The sequence below is a fragment of the Rhipicephalus microplus genome, chromosome 3, assembly GCF_043290135.1.
Source record: "Rhipicephalus microplus isolate Deutch F79 chromosome 3, USDA_Rmic, whole genome shotgun sequence".
NCBI classification, from domain to species: Eukaryota; Metazoa; Arthropoda; class Arachnida; order Ixodida; family Ixodidae; genus Rhipicephalus; species Rhipicephalus microplus.
In genome coordinates, this window is record NC_134702.1 from 62,477,330 (window position 1) to 62,497,303 (window position 19,974).

Sequence of the window (19,974 nt, forward strand, 5' to 3'; positions counted from 1 at the left end):
GAAAATTATTTTCTATAATAATTCATTTTTGTTATCTTGAAATTACAGGATAGGGTATAATATTCACGAATTGGATTTCAGCCTGCGATATATAAGCAAACATCAGCGGTGTGCATATCTCGGTGAATGCTTCAGTATTTTTTTTTACTGAAAATAGGATGCCACTATTATTTGGCTAGTCAAATTACCCCAAATAAAGGTGAATTTGAATTGTTGATGAAGGCTGCGGTGTTCCATTTTCCCTAGTGAAGAAAATATTTGAGGCCCGTATACTTTGAATTCGGTTTATGTAAAAGAGCCCCGGGTGGTCGGAATTTCCGGAGCCGTGCACTACAGCGTCTCTCAATATCATATTGTAGTTTTGGCACGTTAAACCTATGATCGTGTTATCGTTGCCTCAAGAAAGTGCACAAGGAGGAGTAGGAGAAAGAGGAAGCAAAGGCAGAAACGTCAACAGAACACGCGTCTGGTGGGCTATCCCACGGTAGGGGAAGGGGTTAAGGGATGAAAACATAGAGAGAATGAAGCGAACATAAAATATGCGTATAACCTTTTACTGTAGATTCTCTAGTCATGGTGCCTACTAAAAGCTTCTAAGCACTTGACGTAGAACATCCAGTACACCTATTCTACGGCCTCAGTGTGCGATGAATTTAGCCTGCAGATGAACACTCGAAGTGTGTAACAGTGATTGAAGAACGATTAGCATTGATTTGTCTTGTGCTGGAAACTCAGCCGGAAACTCGGGGTTCGCTTTTGCCAATCGTGCCAAAGTGCACAATGAGCATGAGTGACATAATAGTGGTGACCTCGGGTTTATTGGCCAGTTAGTTAGGTCACTTATTGTTCACCTCATTATATTGCGTGATCAAATTTAAACCACGGCTTCATACAGCTGCTGCCACCGAGGCATGCCATCAAACTTCGGCCTATTCATGGTCAGTAGAACGCCATACATAAGCCACGAAACCACCAAAGAGCAAGCATGTTACCATAAAGAGTTTTCAATATAAAAATGTATGTGCTCATTTATTTCTAGCTTGCTGGCACCGTCCATTGAGGCATACGCCGATTGAGGTCTTCACCTGCAAAGAAGTGAGTAAAGCTTTTTCAATCCATCTTTTTACACGATCCTTTTGTATGAGTCATAGGAAAAACATTCATACATAGGAAGGTTACTCATTCGAAATTTTTTGCTTGTTATTAAGGTCAACTAAAAGCGGGGTAGCTTAATATTACTAATATTGGCAACTAAAAGGCAACTGTCGAATGGAAAAAAAAAGCAGAGATGACTGCGTCGTTATGCTGCATACATATATAATATTTACAAACTGTCGGACTGGGAAACATGAGAGCTGTCTCCGATGTTATGCTGCACACAACACTTCATATTTAGAAGAAACGAAAAACTTGCATGCCTTATCAAACGTGAAAATTGAAAGTTGGTGCTGCGTGGCACCGCGTCAACACGAGTGATGCGACAAATGACCACCACGTCATTACGTCACCATGTGACACTAACGTGACATCACAATAACCCAACTTGTGAAGTCGTTAAGAGGTCACATGGGGGCGTTGTTGTACAAAAACATCTCTTGGGCAAACGTAGGCTCATGACGGAGGTATAGTGTAAAAACCGACTGAGAAGCAGAAAGCTCGCGATGTTATCGATTTTGAATGCACTGCAAAACTAAGTGCAGAAAACTCTTCCAAGAGGGAGGGGATGATTCATACATCGAATGAGAACGACAAGAAGGCAGCTTTCACCTTGGAGTCGTCTTAGGCGAAAGTATAAAAGACGTTGGAATTTTTTTTTAGGGTGAAAGCTGTGGGCTTTTCTGTTTAGAAGTCGCTCTGGGAGGTTATTTACGGGCTTGTACTTTCGAACGCAACCAATTATCTCAGCTGTGAAAGAAAATTGTGCTGTGCAGTCTCAGTAGCAGCTGTGAATGAAGAAAATCTATGAAGAACAGGTTGTAAGAAGTTAGAGACGACAATTTTCAGGGGGGGGGGGGGGGACCTTGTGGTGTATACAAGCTACCTTAACAAATATGTCTTTCAGTACTTAATGAGCACTTATAGCTTACCCTCATGTGCAAATGGCACGGTGTTCCGTCTTTCTCCATTTGATACCGTTGATCGTGTTCTTGGTTGTCACATTTGTACCTGCAATTTAGGACGGGTGGCAACTACAAAAAAAAAGGAGGGAAACTAAGTTGTAGTATACACGAACGTTAAATAGGCGCACATAAATTGTATGGTCACGCGTGACATAGCAAGCAATGGCGTCCTGTGAACACCGCAGTGGAACTGGTATTTTGCATAAGCAGACATTAAAATGGGTGCGTTTGGGTTACGGTAATTGCAAAACAAACAGAAAACATGTAGTTGAATACCTCTGCAAACCATATTTTCCGAATTTCAACACATGCCGGTTCTAATAAGCATCCCATATGCATGACCCAGAAAGAAAAATGCTGCAAGCCCCAATTCTCTCGCACACCTGATTACCTGCTTTGAAAAAAAAACAGAAAAAAAGAAGACTAACCAAACTTTCATCCCGCTTCTTACCTGCAGTCTATTTATACTAACGAACAAAGCGTGCAAACATTTTTTTCCTTCGCCTAGATCAACTGCAATACCTGTGAATATCACCCCCTGCAGACCACGGTGATCATTACATCAAGGCTTGCACTCGAAGATCTACTGTATCAGTTTTCGCCAGTGGCGAACTCAGGTCTCTGGCACGACAACCGGCAGCAATGCTGTAGCCGGTCTGTTCCGCATACAATGACTTTGTGTTTTAAGTATTCCAGTGGAATGACGCAACTCCTCTTGGTGGCTGGTGCATCAATTATTGTACAACATTGTAGCTAACATATCGCACTTCGCACAATCACAGCTCTGGGCCGATAGCGAATGCTCCTGTGATAGAGACAGCTACAAGAAAACGTATACCATGGTTAGCGACAACTCAACAGCGATAACAGCATATAATGGGAATGACGTAGGGCAACCATGGGGAAGTTCAGTTTTTTTCCCCACATCTAACGCGCATGTGACTTTAAGGCCTTTTTTTTCCCGAAAAGATGGTGCGTTGCACGCAAGCAGTCGGACTCACTAACCAACCCATAAAAAAACTTGCTTGTAGACGTTTTCAAATGCTTCCGCGGGGGTGCTTGTAACTTGCTCTTGGGGTGTAACGGGCTGTAGCCAGTGTTTAACGATTCGTAGTGCTTGGTACTCTACTTTGGGAGCAGAAAGCTGTCCAAGTAGTCACAATTAGGCTACCATTGCTTACACCATATTTCCTAATGTTCGTCGCACGTCGTTCAGATAACTGATGTATACATACAAACGCATGTGTGTGTCACTGGCCTTAAGTGGGAAAACTTGAGCGTAACGTCCTCACGAATTTCATCCAAATTTATGATATCGACGTTTAGCAAAAAGTAATACTTTGAGTAGGAATGAGGAACCTTTAGTATTCCGTCAGCCTCGTATTCCGATTAGCGCAGAAATATACTTGGGAGTGCGAAAGGAATTCAGATGGCACAACCGAAACAAGTGAATTACACTGGTGCTGCGGTTTAGCAAATGGAGTTTCCAATTATTTATGGGTATTAACCAGCTGCATGTAACGCTTAGTAGCATGTTATTGCACACAATCTCCCTAATCACTCTAACGGATATTACGAAAGGATCGAAAAATTGATAATATCTCTATGCATACATAGGACGAGCCTCTCAATTAGGTATATGGTACTAAACGCGCATTAAGTTTACGACATGTAAGCTAAAGCACTTGCTCGTCATCACCATCATTATCATCATCATCCTGACTACGCCCACTGCAGGGCAAAAGGCTCTCCTGTGATCTGCTAATCATCCCGGTATTGTGCTTTTTGCTGGCACGTAATAGCTGTGAACTTATTATTCTCATCAGCGCATCTAAATTTCTCTCTCCCTTTCGCGCGTTTGCCTTCTCTGGTGAACCAGTCAGTTACCCCTAATGACCAGCGGTTATACTGCCTATGTGCTACGTGCACGGCCCATGTCCATTTATTTTTCTTGATTTCAAATATGATGCCCTTAACCCCGGTTTGTTCCCCGACCCACTCTGCTCTCCTCTTGTCTCTTAAGGTTACACCTACCATTTTCCTTTCCACTGCTGGCTGCATCGTCCTGAGTTTAAGCTTAACCCTCTTTGTAAGTGTCGATGTTTCTGCTCCGGAGGTAAGTACCGGCAAGACGCAGCTGTTATATACCATACTCTTGAGAGTTAGTGGCAGGTTACTATCCGTGATTTGCGAATGCTTGTCGAGCGGAATTCACCCCATTCTTAATTTTCTAGTCATTTTCCTATTATGGTTCGGCGCAGAGGTTACTATGGAACCGCGGAATATAGATATTGCTGATTACATAATACTAAGTAGACATATTGCTTTACAACTTCCAGCGTCTCTCCACTTATCGAAAAGCGCAGTTTTCTGTCGTAACTGTTGCTCATTACTTCTGTTTTGTGCATATTATTTTGAAACCTACTCTGCTGCTTTCTGCGTCCATTTATTATTCATGAGCTGTAATTCGTCCTCTGAGTTACTCATCAAGGCAATGGCAATAGCGAACTGCAGTTTACTAAAATACTCTCCATTACCTCTTATCTCCATCTCTTCCCAATCTAGAGCCCTGAGAACATCCTGTGAACACGAAGTGAATAGCATTGGAGAGATCGTGTCTTCCTGCCTTACACCCTTCTTTATTGGGATTCTGTCGATTTCTTTACGGAGAACTATGGTAGCTACCAATCCACTGTAGATTTCCGCCAGTTCGTTTATGTAGGAGTTGTCAATGCGCTTATTGTGTAGTACCTGCATTACTGCTGATGTCTCGATGTCACAAACGATTCCAATTTTCGGAGCATCCGCGGGCCCCATCTTCCAAGGAAGGGCGTTTTTGTGTTGGGAGACGACATCCGGCGACTATAACGACCCAGCGTGGCGCCGGCTCGTCTTCCCTGCCCCTGACCGGAAGGGGAACCGGTGGTCTCAACAAGGAAAATTACTCCCAGATGAGATGGGAGCACGTGGACGCCCCTGAGGAGGTTTGAACTGCATCGGAAGAGCAGTTGACGTACAGCCAGCAACAAGTGCGGTCGTCGGTGTCGCGAGTCTCGCGTAGGCGGCGAGCATGAAGTGACCCGCGCAACGTATTGAGACGGCTGCGATTCCGGGCACCCTCGTCGTCTACCAAGCCGGCGAGACCTTCAGCGGCACCCGTCAACTCCCCTACGTGCACCAAGAGCTCGCCTGGTCCGTATGGAACTTTTTATTGTGACTTTTTTCTTAAACTGTTAAATTATTTTAACCAGCCTTTTTTTTTAAATATGTGTAGTTGTGTGCGCTGCGACGCACATAGAAATTCAAGAACGCGACCAATGATCAATCTGTAATTATTTCCTTGTAATCCTTTTTTACGATTTCCATCTTGTTGTTATTTTATTAATGTTCCGCATATTTGTCTTTAGCCTGTATCTGTTGTAGTGTTTTTAGCACATTTTGTTATATAGTCGTTCTTCCCATCGCGTATCAGTGTTATTCTTCCTCTGTTATTTTTGTAATCTCCTGCCTTTGCCCTTGTTTCAATTAAATGTTTGTTTATGTGTAATCAAACTCCGTGTGTGCTCTATGAGTGCGTCGGTCAGGCCCACACATCACCACACGTGCAACCCCGCACGGGTCGACCAACCCGCAAATAAATTCGAAATGTGCCACTTCGAGGCCTTTCAGGCGTCGCAGGCCGAAGCGTAAAGTGGAAGCCTGCGAGTCTGCCGCACGTCGATGTTGGATCGGCGGGGCCTCACCAGAAGTGTGTGACACTCGAATATCAGAAATTTACTTGATAGTAGGCACTAGTAGCTTCTGAAACCTTTTCCATTTAGCTTACTGAGGTCAGCAAAGAAGGCAACTTATACTTTTAATATTGTCCCAAATCATTTTTCATGCGCTTCGACAATTTATAGAAATTATAGAATCGTCATCATATGCCTCGTGAATTTTGTTTTGTCATTATTTTGGAAGGATTATTGCCCGACAATCCATAATCACGCACCAAGAAGTATAGAGTGTACATATGAATAGCGTCACTCTTTTCGCTAACTCTTTCACAGAAGATTTGGGTGCACGTTAAAGAACCCCAGGTGGTCGAAATTTCCGGAGCCCTCCACTACGGCGTCTCTCATAATCATCAGTGGTTTTGGGACGCTAAACCCCACATATCAATCAACTCTTTCACAGATATTCAGATATGGCAACATATAGGTTCAATTGCTTATCACTTTTCCTTCCCCCGAATAACACAATTTATCTATGCGCTTTTATATCGAGGTCACCTGCCTATAGTTTAACACACCGTGCTTTCTTGCTCATGAGTTATGTAGCTGCAATACTGGGTATGAGCTCGAGTGTAGGATCGTGCCAGAGTCGCATTTCAATGAATGCGACATCAAAAAGGATCGTGCTTATTCTTTAGAGTTCACTTTCAAGAGGCCCAAGCCACCTGATACAGTACCACTTGTACTAATTTTGGCATTTCTCATAAATAGGTTGTGGTTCGGACCCCTAAATCCTAGAGTTTATGTTGATTTTACCTTTTGCCTTTAAAACGAAAGCTTGCTCAACCCAGGAGTGCCATACGGGTATAAGACATTGCAAAAATATATTACTTGAGACGAAACGCACGGCATCGAAATCGTTTCAGGTTCTCATGCCAAGCAGTAATTCTATAGATTTATGTTTCTCAAAGAATATTATCTTCCCTACGCACACTTATTTATGTTCGATTCTCGGCCCGAACGAGTCAGCCCAAAGATACTTTTTTTTTATCTTTATTACTCACCAGTGGCTGTTCCCTGCAAGGTTTTCCTTTCGTTTGAACCCGTGACGACGATCGTTCACGTTCAGCTTCTGGTTGGCCACTCGCATGATGGTGTGCTGCAAGCTTGTGGGTATTTTTGACCATAAACGGCTTTGAGAGACCTCCGTTCTGTGTCATAGTTGCTGAAATCTTGGTGGATTTGAGTACGTTGAAGGACGAGCTCGGATCCGTAATATTGACGGGCCCGCCTTCGATAGGTTTTATAAGAGTTGTTGTTGTGGATGTGGCAGTTCTCAGCTGTAACAACGGTTTTACACCCATGGAAGTCTCTCGGGAGTCCTTTCTGTTTTCTGCACGTGAATCTGCCTCGTATTTCTTACTTTTAACGGAAGTGGGTCCAGTTGCCACAGCAGTAGTATTTCTGGTTAAAGAAGCAAGAATGTTTCTGAATGTATCTGTGGTATTGCTATTCTCTTGAGCTCCAGCTAGGCTTTTCAGCAGGAAGTTTTGTGTTAATGCAGTTAAAAAAGTATCACTAGGTACACTTGAGTGAACACGACTCGAGGACTTGCCAATGCCAGATCCTATAGGGATATGTATGGTTTGGTTTTCAACTGTCGTGGTTGTTATACGAAGCGAGCGGCCGCTTTCATTGCGAGGCATCGTTTGTGAGACCGTTATGTAGCGCGCTCTTGTCGCGTTGAGCATTACAGACTCTACGTGTTCCGCATTCGATGTGGCGCTACGATTACCGGCACCACTGCATGGTTCGCCAATATTTGTTGTCCCTGCCTTTGACTCTCCCAGCTGCTTTGGTATAGAAGAGGATGAAGGAGGATAGGACGGAGGCTGCGCTGTTGTTGTTCTTCCAGCAAAAGGCACCTTGCCTGTTGTCTTTGTAGCATTACTGTGAGTCGTAACTCTTGTTACGCTCGTACTTGTATTCGCGGAGAAAGTACCCTCTTTTCTGGACGCAGTGTGTTTTCCGGAGGGTGCCTGTTTCTGTGGTAGATTGCGTGGCTGCTTCGACCCTGTTGACCCTTTCGAAATAATGCCTTTGGGCACTGAAGCTTTATTCGTAAATGTGGTTTGTTTTGAAACTGCACTATTCTGTGTACCTGTCGATTGTCGTACAGTCAGTACACTTGTCTGCTGGAATTTTGGCTTCTCTTTTGGCACCGGCTTATGTGAAATGGTCGTTTTTCCTACAGTTTTTGTGGTGTTTATTGTTCTCTTGCTTACTTGAACTGCTTGCTGATTTCCTATTTGGGGTTTTGTTGTTGTTCTTTTGGTCAAAGGCACCTTGCCTGTTGTCATTGTTACATTGCTGTGAGTCGTAACTGTTGTTACACTCGTACTTGTATTCGAAGAGAATATCCTCTCTTTTCTGGACGCGGTGTGTTCTCCGGAGGGTGCCTGTTTCTGTGGTAGATTGCGTGGCTGCTTCGACCCTGTTGACCCTTTCGAAATAATTCCTTTTGGTACTGTAGTTTTATTCGTAAGTATGGTTTCTATGGAGACTGCACTTTTCTGTGTACCTGTAGATTGTGGTCCAGGCAGTACACTTGTCTGCTGGAATTTCGGCTTCGCTTTTGGCACCGGCGCATGCGAAATGGTCGTTTTTCCTACAGTTTTTGTGGTGTTTATTGTTCTCTTGCTTACTTGAACTGCTTGCTGATTTCCTATTTGGGGTTTTGTTGTTGTTCTTTTGGTCAAAGGCACCTTGCCTGTTGTCTTTGTTACATTGCTGTGAGTCGTAACTGTTGTTACACTCGTACTTGTATTCGAAGAGAATGTCCTCTCTTTTCTGGACGCGGTGTGTTCTCCGGAGGGTGCCTGTTTCTGTGGTAGATTGCGTGGCTGCTTCGACCCTGTTGACCCTTTCGAAATAATTCCTTTTGGTACTGTAGTTTTATTCGTAAGTATGGTTTCTATGGAGACTGCACTTTTCTGTGTACCTGTAGATTGTGGTCCAGGCAGTACACTTGTCTGCTGGAATTTCGGCTTCGCTTTTGGCACCGGCGCATGCGAAATGGTCGTTTTTCCTACAGTTTTTGTGATGTTTATGGTTCTCTTGCTTACTTGAGCTGCTTGCTGATTTCCTATTTGTGGTTTTGTTGTTGTTTTTTCAGTCAAAGGCACCTTGCCTGTGGTCTTTGTTGCATTTCTGTCAGTCGAAAGTGTTGTTACACTCGTACTTGTATTCGAAGAGAAAGTCCTCTCTTTTCTGGACGTGGTGTGTTCTCCGGAGGGTGCCTGTTTCTGTGGTAGATTGCGTGGCTGCTTCGAACCATTTGACCCTTTCGAAACGATTCCTTTTCGCACTATAGTTTTATTCGTAACTGCGGCTCCATTTGAGACTGCGTTTTTGTTTGTACCTGTCGATTGTGGTCCAGGCAATATGCTCGGCTGATGGAAATTGGACTTCGTTCTTGGCACCGGTGCATGCGAAATGGTCGTTTGTCCTGCAGATTCTGTGGTGTTTATGGTTTTTTTGCTTACTTGAACTACTTGCTCATTTTCAATTTGTGATTTTGTTGTTGTTATTTCCGTCGAAGGCACCTTGACTGTGGGCTTTGTTGCAATTCTGTGAGTAGAAACTCTTGTTACACTCGTACTTGTATTCGCATAGAGAGTCCCCTCTTTTCTGAACGTAGTCTGCGGTCCAGAGTGTGCCTGTTTTTGTGGTAGACTCCATGGCTGCTTCGACCCTGTTGACCCTTTCGGATTGATTCCTTTGGGCACTATAGTTTTATTCGTCAATATGGTTTCTTTTGAAACAGCACTTTTCTGTGTACCTGTCGTTTGTGGTCCAGGAAGTACACTTGTCTGCTGGAATTTCGGCTTCTCTTTTGGCACCAGCTTATGTGAAATGGTCGTTTTTCCTACAGTTTTTGTGGTGTTCATATTTCTCTTGCTTACTTGAACTGCTTGCTGATTTCCTATTTGTGGTTTTGTTGTTGTTCTTTCAGTCAAGGGCGCCTTGCCAGTTGTCTTTGTCACATTGCTGTGAGTCGTAACTGTTGTTACACTCGTACGCGTATTTGCAGAGAGAGTCCCCTCTTTTCTGGACGCAGTGTGTTTTCTGGAGGGTATCTTTTTCTGTGGTAGATTCCGTGGCTGCTTCGACCCTGTTGACCCTTTCGAATTAATTCCTTTGGGCACTATAGTTTTTTTCGTCAATATGGTTTGTTTTGAAACTGCACTTTTCTGTGTACCTGTCGTTTGTGGTCCAGGAAGTACACTTGTCTGCTGGAATTTCGGCGTCTCTTTTGGCACCGGCCTATGTGAAATGGTCGTTTTCCCTACAGTTTTTGTGGTGTTTATTGTTCTCTTGCTTACTTGAACAGCTTGCCGATTTCCTATTTGTGGTTTAGTTGTTCTTTCAGTCAAGGGCGCCTTGCCTGTTGTCTTTGTCACATTGCTATGAGTCGTAACTGTTGTTACACTCGTACGCGTATTTGCAGAGAGAGTCCCCTCTTTTCTGGACGCAGTGTGTTTTTCGGAGGGTGCCTTTTTCTGTGGTAGATTCCGTGGCTGCTTCGACCCTGTTGAGCCTTTCGAATTAATTCCTTTGGGCACTATAGTTTTATTCGTCAATATGGTTTCTTTAGAAGCTGCACTTTTCTGTGTACCTGTCGTTTGTGGTCCAGGCAGTACACTTGTCTGCTGGAATTTCGGCTTCTCCTTTGGCACCGGCTTATGTGAAATGGTCGTTTTTCCTACAGTTTTTGTGGCATTTATTGTTCTCTTGTTTACTTGAACTGCTTGCTGATTTCCTATTTGTGGTTTTGTTGTTGTTCTTTCAGTCAAGGGCGCCTTGCCTTTTGTCTTTGTCACATTGCTGTGAGTCGTAACTGTTGTTACACTCGTACGCGTATTTGCAGAGAAAGTCCCCTCTTTTTTGGACGCAGTATGTTTTCCGGAGGGTGCCTTTTTCTGTGGTAGATTCCGTGGCTGCTTCGACCCTGTTGACCCTTTCGAATTAATTCCTTTGGGCACTATAGTTTTATTCGTCAATATGGTTTCTTTTGAAACTGCACTTTTCTGTTTACCTGTCGTTTGTGGTCCAGGCAGTACACTTGTCTGCTGGAATTTCGGCTTCTCTTTTGGCATCGGCTTATGCGAAATGGTCGTTTTTCCTACAGTTTTTGTGGTGTTTATTGTTCTCTTGCTTACTTGAACTGCTTGCTGATTTCCTATTTGTGGTTTTGTTGTTGTTCTTTCAGTCAAAGGCGCCTTGCCTGTTGTCTTTGTCACATTTCTATGAGTCGTAGCTGTTGTTACACTCGTACGCGTATTTGCAGAGAGAGTCCCATCTTTTCTGGACACTGTGTGTTTTCCGGAAGGTGCCTTTTTCTGTGGTAGATTCTGTGGTTGTTTCAACTCTGTTGACCCTTTCGAATTAATACCTTTGGGCACTATAGTTTTATTCGTCAATATGGTTTCTTTTGAAATTGCACTTTTCTGTGTACCGGTCGTTTGTGGTCCAGGCAGTACACTTGGCTGCTGGAATTTTGGCATCCCTTTTCGCACCGGCTTATGTGAAATGGTCGTTTTTCCTACAGTTTTTGTGGTGTTTATTGTTCTCTTGCTTACTTGAACTGCTTGCTGATTTCCTATTTGTGGTTTTGTTGTTGTTCTTTCAGTCAAGGGCGCCTTGCCTGTTGTCTTTGTCACATTGCTGTGAGTCGTAACTGTTGTTAGACTCGTACGCGTATTTGGAGAGAGAGTCCCCTCTTTTCTGGACGCAGTGTGTTTTCCGGAGGGTGCCTTTTTCTGTGGTAGAGTCCGTGGCTGCTTCGACCTTGTTGACCCTTTCGAATTAATTCTTTTGGGCACTATAGTTTTATTCGTCAATATGGTTTCTTTTGAAAGTGCACTTTTCTGTGTACCTGTCGTTTGTGGTCCAGGCAGTACATTTGTCTGCTGGAATTTCGGCTTCTCCTTTGGCACCGGCTTATGTGAAATGGTCGTTTTTCCTACAGTTTTTGTGGTGTTTATTGTTCTCTTGCTTACTTGAACTGCTTGCTGATTTCCTATTTGTGGTTTTGTTGTTGTTCTTTCAGTCAAGGGCGCCTTGCCTGTTGTCTTTGTCACATTGCTGTGAGTCGTAACTGTTGTTACACTCGTACGCGTATTTGCAGAGAGAGTCCCCTCTTTTCTGGACGCAGTGTGTTTTCCGGAGGGTATCTTTTTCTGTGGTAGATTCCGTGGCTGCTTCGACCCTGTTGACCCTTTCGAATTAATTCCTTTGGGCACTATAGTTTTATTCGTCAATATGGTTTCTTTTGAAATTGCACTTTTCTGTGTACCTGTCGTTTGTGGTCCAGGCAGTACACTTGTCTGCTGGAATTTCGGCTTCTCTTTTGGCTCCGGCTTATGTGAAATGGTCGTTTTTCCTACAGTTTTTGTGGCGTTTATTGTTTTCGTGCTTACTTGAACTGCTTGCTGATTTCCTATTTGTGGTTTTGTTGTTGTTCTTTCAGTCAAGGGCGCCTTGCCTGTTGTCTTTGTCACATTGCTGTGAGTCGTAACTGTTGTTACACTCGTACGCGTATTTGCAGAGAAAGTCCCCTCTTTTCTGGACGCAGTGTGTTTTCCGGAGGGTGCCTTTTTCTGTGGTAGATTCCGTGGCTGCTTCGACCCTGTTGACCCTTTCGAATTAATTCCTTTGGGCACTATAATTTTTTTCGTCAATATGGTTTGTTTTGAAACTGCACTTTTCTGTGTACCTGTCGTTTGTGGTCCAGGCAGTACACTTGTCTGCTGGAATTTCGGCTTCGCTTTTGGCACCGGCGCATGTGAAATGGTCGTTTTTCCTGTAGTTTTTGTGGTGTTTATTGTTCTCTTGCTTACTTGAACTGCTTGCTGATTTCCTATTTGTGGTTTTGTTGTTGTTCTTTCAGTCAAAGGCACCTTGCCTGTGGACTTTGTTGCATTGCTGTGAGCCGTAACTGTTGTTACACTCGTACGCGTATTTGCAGAGAAAGTGCCCTGTTTTCTGGACGCAGTGTGTTTTCCGGAGGGTGCCTGTTTTTGTGGTAGATTCCGTGGCTGCTTCGACCGTGTTGACCCTTTTGAAATAATTCTTTTGGGCACTATAGTTTTATTCGTCAATATGGTTTCTTTTGAAACTGGACTTTTCTGTGTATCTGTCGATTGTGGTCCAGGCAGTACACTTCTCTGCTGGAATTTCGGCTTCGCTTTTGTCACCGGCGCATGTGAAATGGTCGTTTTTCCTAAAGTTTTTGTGGTATTTATTGTTCTCTTGCTTACTTGAACTGGTTGGTCACTTCCTATTTGTGGTTTTGTTGTTGTTCTTTCAGTCAATGGCGCCTTGCCTGTTGTCTTTGTCACATTGATGTGAGTCGTAATTGTTGTTACACTCGTACGCGTATTTGCAGAGAAAGTGCCCTCTTTTCTGGACGCAGTGTGTTTTCCAGAGGGTGCCTGTTTCTGTGGTAGATTCCATGGCTGCTTCGACCCTGTTGACCCTTTCGAAATGATTCCTTTGAGCACTGTAGCTTTATTTGTAGTTATTGTTTCTTTACTTTGTGAAACTGAACTTTTCGGCGCAGCTGTTGATTGTGTTTCAGGCAGTATACTTTGCTGATGGTAATTCGCCTTCGTTTTTGGCAATGGTGCATGCAGAATAGTTGTTTTTTTGTCTGCGGTTGTCGTAGTGTTTGTTGCTGTTTTACGTACTTGGACCGCTTGCTGATTTCCTGTTCGTGGTTTTATTAATGTTCTTTCTGTCAATGGTACCTTGCCTGTTGTCTTTGTTGCATTGCTGTGTGTTGTAACACTTATTACACTCGTACTTGTAATCATAGGGAACAACGTCCTTTGTGTTCTGGACGCAGATTGTTCTGTGGAGGTTGCTTGTTTGCCTTTAAGATTGCCAGGCTGTTTCGGGGGCAATGGCACACGTGATTTCTCTGCTTGTCTACCGCTAGGTGCTGTGCTTGTCTTTGTTTTGTTTGCTTGAACTGATTTTGTGATGTTAGAATATGATTTCAAAGAGTTTGATTGGCTCACTGGCCTCTGTGTTGTTTTATTTTGCGCAGTTTTTATAATTGTATTTGTAAGGTTTCTTTTACTGCTACGCCAAGTTTTGAATGTTGAGGTTCTTGCAGTTTTTGCTTCGTTCGGCAAATTTGGTGAATGTAGTACTTGGGTGCATGGCAGTCTTTGTGTTTGATTTGTTTGTATATTTAGATGTGGACTAGGTTCATCTATTTTCGTAGACTTTGAACTATCGAATATCTTTGTCTGAGCTTCGGCAGTTGGATTAGATTTTCTTGCTGGCGCCTTGGCTTCTGATTTTGATGTTTTCATTTTACTTTTAAAATTACTGGCCACATCCGCTGCTTTATAAGGATACGCACCAGAAGTTGCTGAGTTCTTATCCACTATCTGCACATGAGCTGGAACAGTGTGTGACAAAGTCGTTCTCCTTTCCTGTTGATATTGTTGTTCGGGGAATGTCGCAAATCTCGTTGCTGGTGTCCTACCAACATTACTTTGTTGTGCTTGTATTGTGCCTGTTAGTTGTTTTCCTGGCGCTTGCTGAAATTGTGTCTCTTGATAAGGCACGGGAGGGACTACTTCGCCTTGTATTTCACGTTGTAGCCCTTTTGCTGCTTGCGGTGGTTCTGCAGTATGGGCTCCTGTTCGTGGTAAAGCTTGCATGAGTGGACGCCCTGATAATGTTGTGGCAGTTTTATCATTTAGATTAGTTTCAGCCATACTCCTGGATGTTCCTGCACCAACTTGATATGGTGGAAGCGCTGCAGACCGTTTAAGATCTTTGATTATTGCCGGGTCTTGTGGCAGCTTAAGCCCTTCAACATACCTCGTTGTTGTCTTAGGGGATTTGGCGGAGTTCTGTGTAGGTGGTTTCACATGAAGTTGCGCGTTTGCTCCATTTGTTTGAAATACTGCAGTGTTTCGTGTAGGTATACTTTTGCCGTCTGGTATTCTAACACTTTCAGCCTTCAATCTGTTTGGCGATTGCTGTGAGATCTGGGCACCATATTCCCGTTGAGCAGGGATTTCCTTGAGCATACTTTTTTGGCGCGCACCTTGATGGACCCCCCGTAACACATGTCCACGAGTAACAGTTGCCGTTTGCGGGTATGATTGGGAGGCAGTTACATGGTCGTTGCTCGGTGCTGTAATTGATTGCTGGTTTCGCAGGTATGGGCGGCGAGGAACCACTTTATATGTCTGGCCAGTGAACGATGTTTGAGGTGGTGCGTTCTCCTTTGTAGTTTGTTTTGAATAAAGCAATAAGCTAGCCTTATTACCTTCAGTTCTTTCCACAGGTGATGAAATTTGTTGCACTACTGTATAATATGGCTCTGTAGGCCGCTGCTCAACGGGCGCTGCCTGTAGTAGGGCGCTGCCTGTAGCCGCTCTGGAATGGTTAGGCCGTGTTATTGGCATTGCGTTGCGTGCAGGAGTGATCCCTTTTTGTTGACCAGTAAATGCCGCCAATTTCTTATGAGATAGCCTGGTCGATGTCATTGTTGGCTGCCCAGCGAGAGTTCGTGAATACACGTTCTTCTTTGCACTCGGCAGTCCGAACACTGTCGTTTCTTTTACAGGTGGCCAACCTGTAGATGATGGTGTATTCCTAGATACCATGCGTCCGTTCATCATTCGCGTTTCCTCGGCAGTGCCAACAACGTTAGCTGAGCTCGGTGTCTGTGTTTCAAAAGGAATGAGTGTTTGTTTGTTTTGTATTGTAGTAGCGTCCAGCAATGTGGGCCGCCTATATAATATTTGGGGATAAGACCCTGGCTTCCCTATGTGCGTATTCTGCCTTCCCAATCTTTGAGTAGTCTGTGGCAAACCTGTGTACGTGGATGTCGTCTGCGCAGTGGTCTGGGTGGGAATAAATTGTTCTTGTCTTGCAGGGCTGCTTGGATAAGGCTGCATTATAGTTGTACTGTTCTCTGGTGGAAGTCCTTGCAACGCTGGTGGATACCCACCATTTGCTCTTGGTGCAACTGGTAAAGCAGTATTCTGTGTATAAATTGGTCCCACATCAGTGTTTCTTGAAATTGAAGGCGCTGGTAAGGCTGCATGTGGTTCTGAACTTTCTTGGCTTCCTATTAAAGGTGCCCTATAAGGTGCATTGCTAGTGAACTGTTCTGAAGATATCCTTTGTGGACCTGCGACATGGATGGCTGATGGGCCTGCACGTCGCATAAATGCACCAGATCTCACATCCTGGAATCGCTGTTCAAGTACTGGTGAAAAATACGGCTTTGTTGGTGTGCTGCCGGGACGCAATGCTTGTGGTTGTCCGTTTGTTTGCGTTTGGTGAGCGTGGTACAAGGAAGGCACGCTGCGTACTCGATTTGTTGCATGTCTTGGGCCGAAGACAGACGCTAAGTATCGATGCACAGACGCTGGGGAACTCGCACCATAGGCTTCTAGCTGTCTCATCATTTTTGGTGCAGCGCCGAGGTGGTTTACACTCATACCAATGTTAGGGCCTAAAAAGTACCGCTGATTATAAGTGCTGGCACTCTTACGCTGTCGTTTCTCGGGAACTGGTACATAAGGTATTGGCATAGGCGCTTCACTTGGCACAGATGCAAGCGGAATGTTTCCTTGAAGGCTCGCTCGGTTCTGTGATAGTGGTGCTATCGCGGGAGTTACTGTATTTGGCGCTGCCAGTGTTCGTGAAATTCCGGTCGTTGTTCCCATTGACGCTATTTGAGGTGGCAGCTGAGAGTTTCTACTCTGCCCGGTGGTTCCAATATTTGGCGTTTCGAGCAATGGGCCGTGAGCAAGGACTTGTCGGCTTTTACGCTCTTCAGCAGCTTTATAAGGTGGATAGAATTGTTCTTCGTATGGCTCTAATCCACTAGTTTCCTTGAAAATTCCACTCGTTTGCCTTAATGGTCCTGCAAACGCCTTTGCAGCCTGTCCTGCTAAATTACGTGACTGCTGAATCAGAGATTCATTTTCTCGCACCCCTGCCATGACATTTCTAAGGCTTCTTTCTGAATTCCTTGAGCTAATAAGGGCAGGCGTATTGGCCATTCCTCTTGCTCCAACGAGTGAACGCTGCGCTGCGCTTGCCCAAGAGGATTTGGTAGGTTTTCGGGATCGCGGGTCAATGTATTTCACGCTTTCTATTCTTTGGAAAAGCGCTGGTGGGCTTGCTCCTGTTGCCCGGGAATCATATCTTTGCCTTTCACTAAGCTTTTTAATTCCTTGTTCAAGAAACTGGGGCGTTATTCTTCCAATACCCTGTTGTGTGCTGTGATAAACCTGGCTGCGCATTGCATTGTTTATTTGCGACCCTCCTCTCAAACTGTGCCTAGAAGTCAAGCTTTCTGATGCGCTCTTCGCCGTCGCTTTTTTAGTTGACTCACTAAGAACATCACCTAGCATTGGCTTCGCAAAACCAGTTGTTGTTGACGAAGTTTTCGCGGGAAAAGACTCATCTCCGTTTGCTCTGTCTTGCCGTTTCTTTCCGGTCTTTGTCACTGGATATTTTCCCACTGTTTCCTTGACAGTCATTCGGAGTCCAGAACTTTCGTTCGACACACTCCTTCTTTCATTGGCTTCTCTAACAGGATTGGGCGCTGAGAGTGATTTGTTGTTGCCTTGTTCATACTTATAGTACTTCAGCGGTGTGGTCAGTGATTTCGAGCTTGTCAATTTCGTGGTAACTTTTACACTTCGGCTTTCTTTTTGACGCAGCACTGCTCTTTTGCCCTTAAAAGGCATTGAATCCGTAGCAGCGTTCCTTTCCGTATGGTTCCATTTGCTGCTTGACTTCGCGACAAGCGGTATCTCGGAAATCGATGGCGCAATCCGCGGTGACTGTTGGCTCGAGACATTCTGCTTTGATTGATTTTGCTCTGGACTAATAGTTTTCGTCAGTGGCAACTTTCTATTGAGTTTGGATACAACAGTGGCGTTGGAAGAAGTGCTCACGTTGACACCAATATTGCGTTTCACTTCACTTAGCGTTTGATTTCCTCCGATGCTTGCGTTAGTTACACTTTCGTAGCCCCGAGAAAGCTCCACATCACGCCGATTTGGATGTCCTGGCTCGCTGTTGAGAAACTCTAACCCAAATATTGTTTCTTGTTGTCCTTCCTTTACTATACCGGCACTGCTTTTTAGCTCAGGTGGAGAGGTTTTTGCGGAAGACCCAGTCACCTGAAATATGTTAGAAACACTTTTTAGACGTGGTTTATACTAAACAGGCAGTATTTAGGTTAGTATGCAGGGTGAGAAAGATGAAAAATCTCCAAGCACGACGTGTCGTTCGAGACAACGTTTCGACTCTCGTTGCTTTGAAGTTGAAGTAAGCGAAACCACTTGTCGAAACGCTCACTCTAACGACATTCCCTGTTGGTAAATTTTTCATGCCGCATACACAATCGTTTAATATGCATGAGCAGTGAGCGTATCACCTGCGGCGCTAGAGGGCCATGCTGTGGTAATGAATTCTGTGACACCTTGTTTTCCGGCGAGCCGCCGATCCTAGGTAGCAGTGCTGAAAAACAGCATAAACATATTCAGCATAACGACAATGATGGGGATGTGCTTTCAAGACTTAGACAGGGCTGGGACAGGTATATATGCGCTGTGCGTGTTCGGTCTCATCTTTTCTCTCGTCATCAAACAACACTCACATTTTAATCATCCAGTATTTCTCTGATGCCGATAAGGAAGTGCTGTTTAGACAGTACTTATCAGTTCTTACCTAAGGTACTGATAAGCAAATGATGGTTACGAAGTTTAACCAAAGTTTAGCTCGGATGTTGCGTTCTTATGAATGAAATGCAATTTGAAACCCTTGTCAGTGCGCACATTAGATAGTCAAGCACAATGACTAGTACAGTGAGTATGTGTATTCAGAAGGCATTCGTTTTGTGAAATTTCAACCGACACTACACACATGTTCAATTATCAAAATTAGGTCAAGACTTGCCATGAAGGTTGATTGTCTTGTAATTATTTACTGCGACGAGGAGTGTAGTTTGAGGGAAGTTATTCACCATGAACTAATCATGTTGTAAGACAAGAGGTGGTGAAAGGTTTGGAGGCAGCCCTACCAATGATTACAGGGCAGCGGCTTCCAAAGTTTTCGCCACTATTTTTTGCTTGTCAGTAAGCTTGGGCACCACACTTTAAGAATTTGTTTATACTTTTTTTACTATCAAACCATTTCTTTTGGCATTTATATCGGTATCTATCTATCTATCTATCTATCTATCTATCTATCTATCTATCTATCTATCTATCTATCTATCTATCTATCTATCTATCTATCTATCTATCTATCTATCTATCTATCTATCTATCTATCTATCTATCTATCTATGTAGCCGCCCACGTCTTGGTGCTCCAGTGATCACCCACTTAACTTGGGGTAAACTAAAATTAGTATGGAAACATAAGATGGTTTGACGAATACGACTCGCTTTTAATGACATGAATAATGTCACAATCTCGTTACATATGTCGTCACTTCCCGCAAGACAACAGCACATGCCCGCTGGTGTGTATGTTTTACTGGTATGCGGGTATGTGCCACAGGTGATTGACACTTCATATCTATCCAGACATGGTGACAGCACACATAGATAATTTTATCTCGTAAGTGTTAAGAGAAAGCTGACATCAGCTGTGTTTATCTGACGAATGTGAAGAAAAAATGATTGGCTCTAGCTGGAATTGAACCCCAGCATTCCGCATGACAACCAAGTATTCTACGACAAAGTCACTCCAGGTCTCGCAAATGGGTTTCAAATAGAGCGTGATGTTGGTGAACTGTTAACCGGGAAGGCTGTGATGGATATGCTATTTTATAAACATTTTTATACACATTACATATGTACTCCTATGATGCAGCCGTGTCGTAGGTTCAAGATCAACTGTAGTTAAGCGCAGTGCGCTGAAGGTGAGTAACAGTTAATATTTATCACGGAACTACGTGAACAGACATCGGTAATATTAATTCGAGAGCGTTAAGACAAATTATTGCCTATCCACGAAGTGAATTACGAAGAGTGGGTGAAGCCATGTGTTATAAGGTCGAAGTGTCCATAGAGGACA

The 19,974-nt window shown here is 43.9% G+C and overlaps 1 protein-coding gene across 1 annotated transcript; it reads right to left on the reverse strand.

The window, feature by feature from the left end:
* Window positions 1-1,005: 1,005 nt before the first annotated feature.
* On the reverse strand, window positions 1,006-9,001 carry LOC142803197 (uncharacterized). Its single transcript, XM_075888291.1, has 3 exons — window positions 6,898-9,001; window positions 2,088-2,189; window positions 1,006-1,085 (listed from the first exon to the last, which is right to left on the reverse strand). The coding sequence occupies exons 1-3, from the start codon at window positions 8,191-8,193 to the stop codon at window positions 1,026-1,028; spliced, it is 1,458 nt and encodes a 485-aa protein (XP_075744406.1). The 5' UTR covers window positions 8,194-9,001; the 3' UTR covers window positions 1,006-1,025.
* Window positions 9,002-19,974: the final 10,973 nt, after the last annotated feature.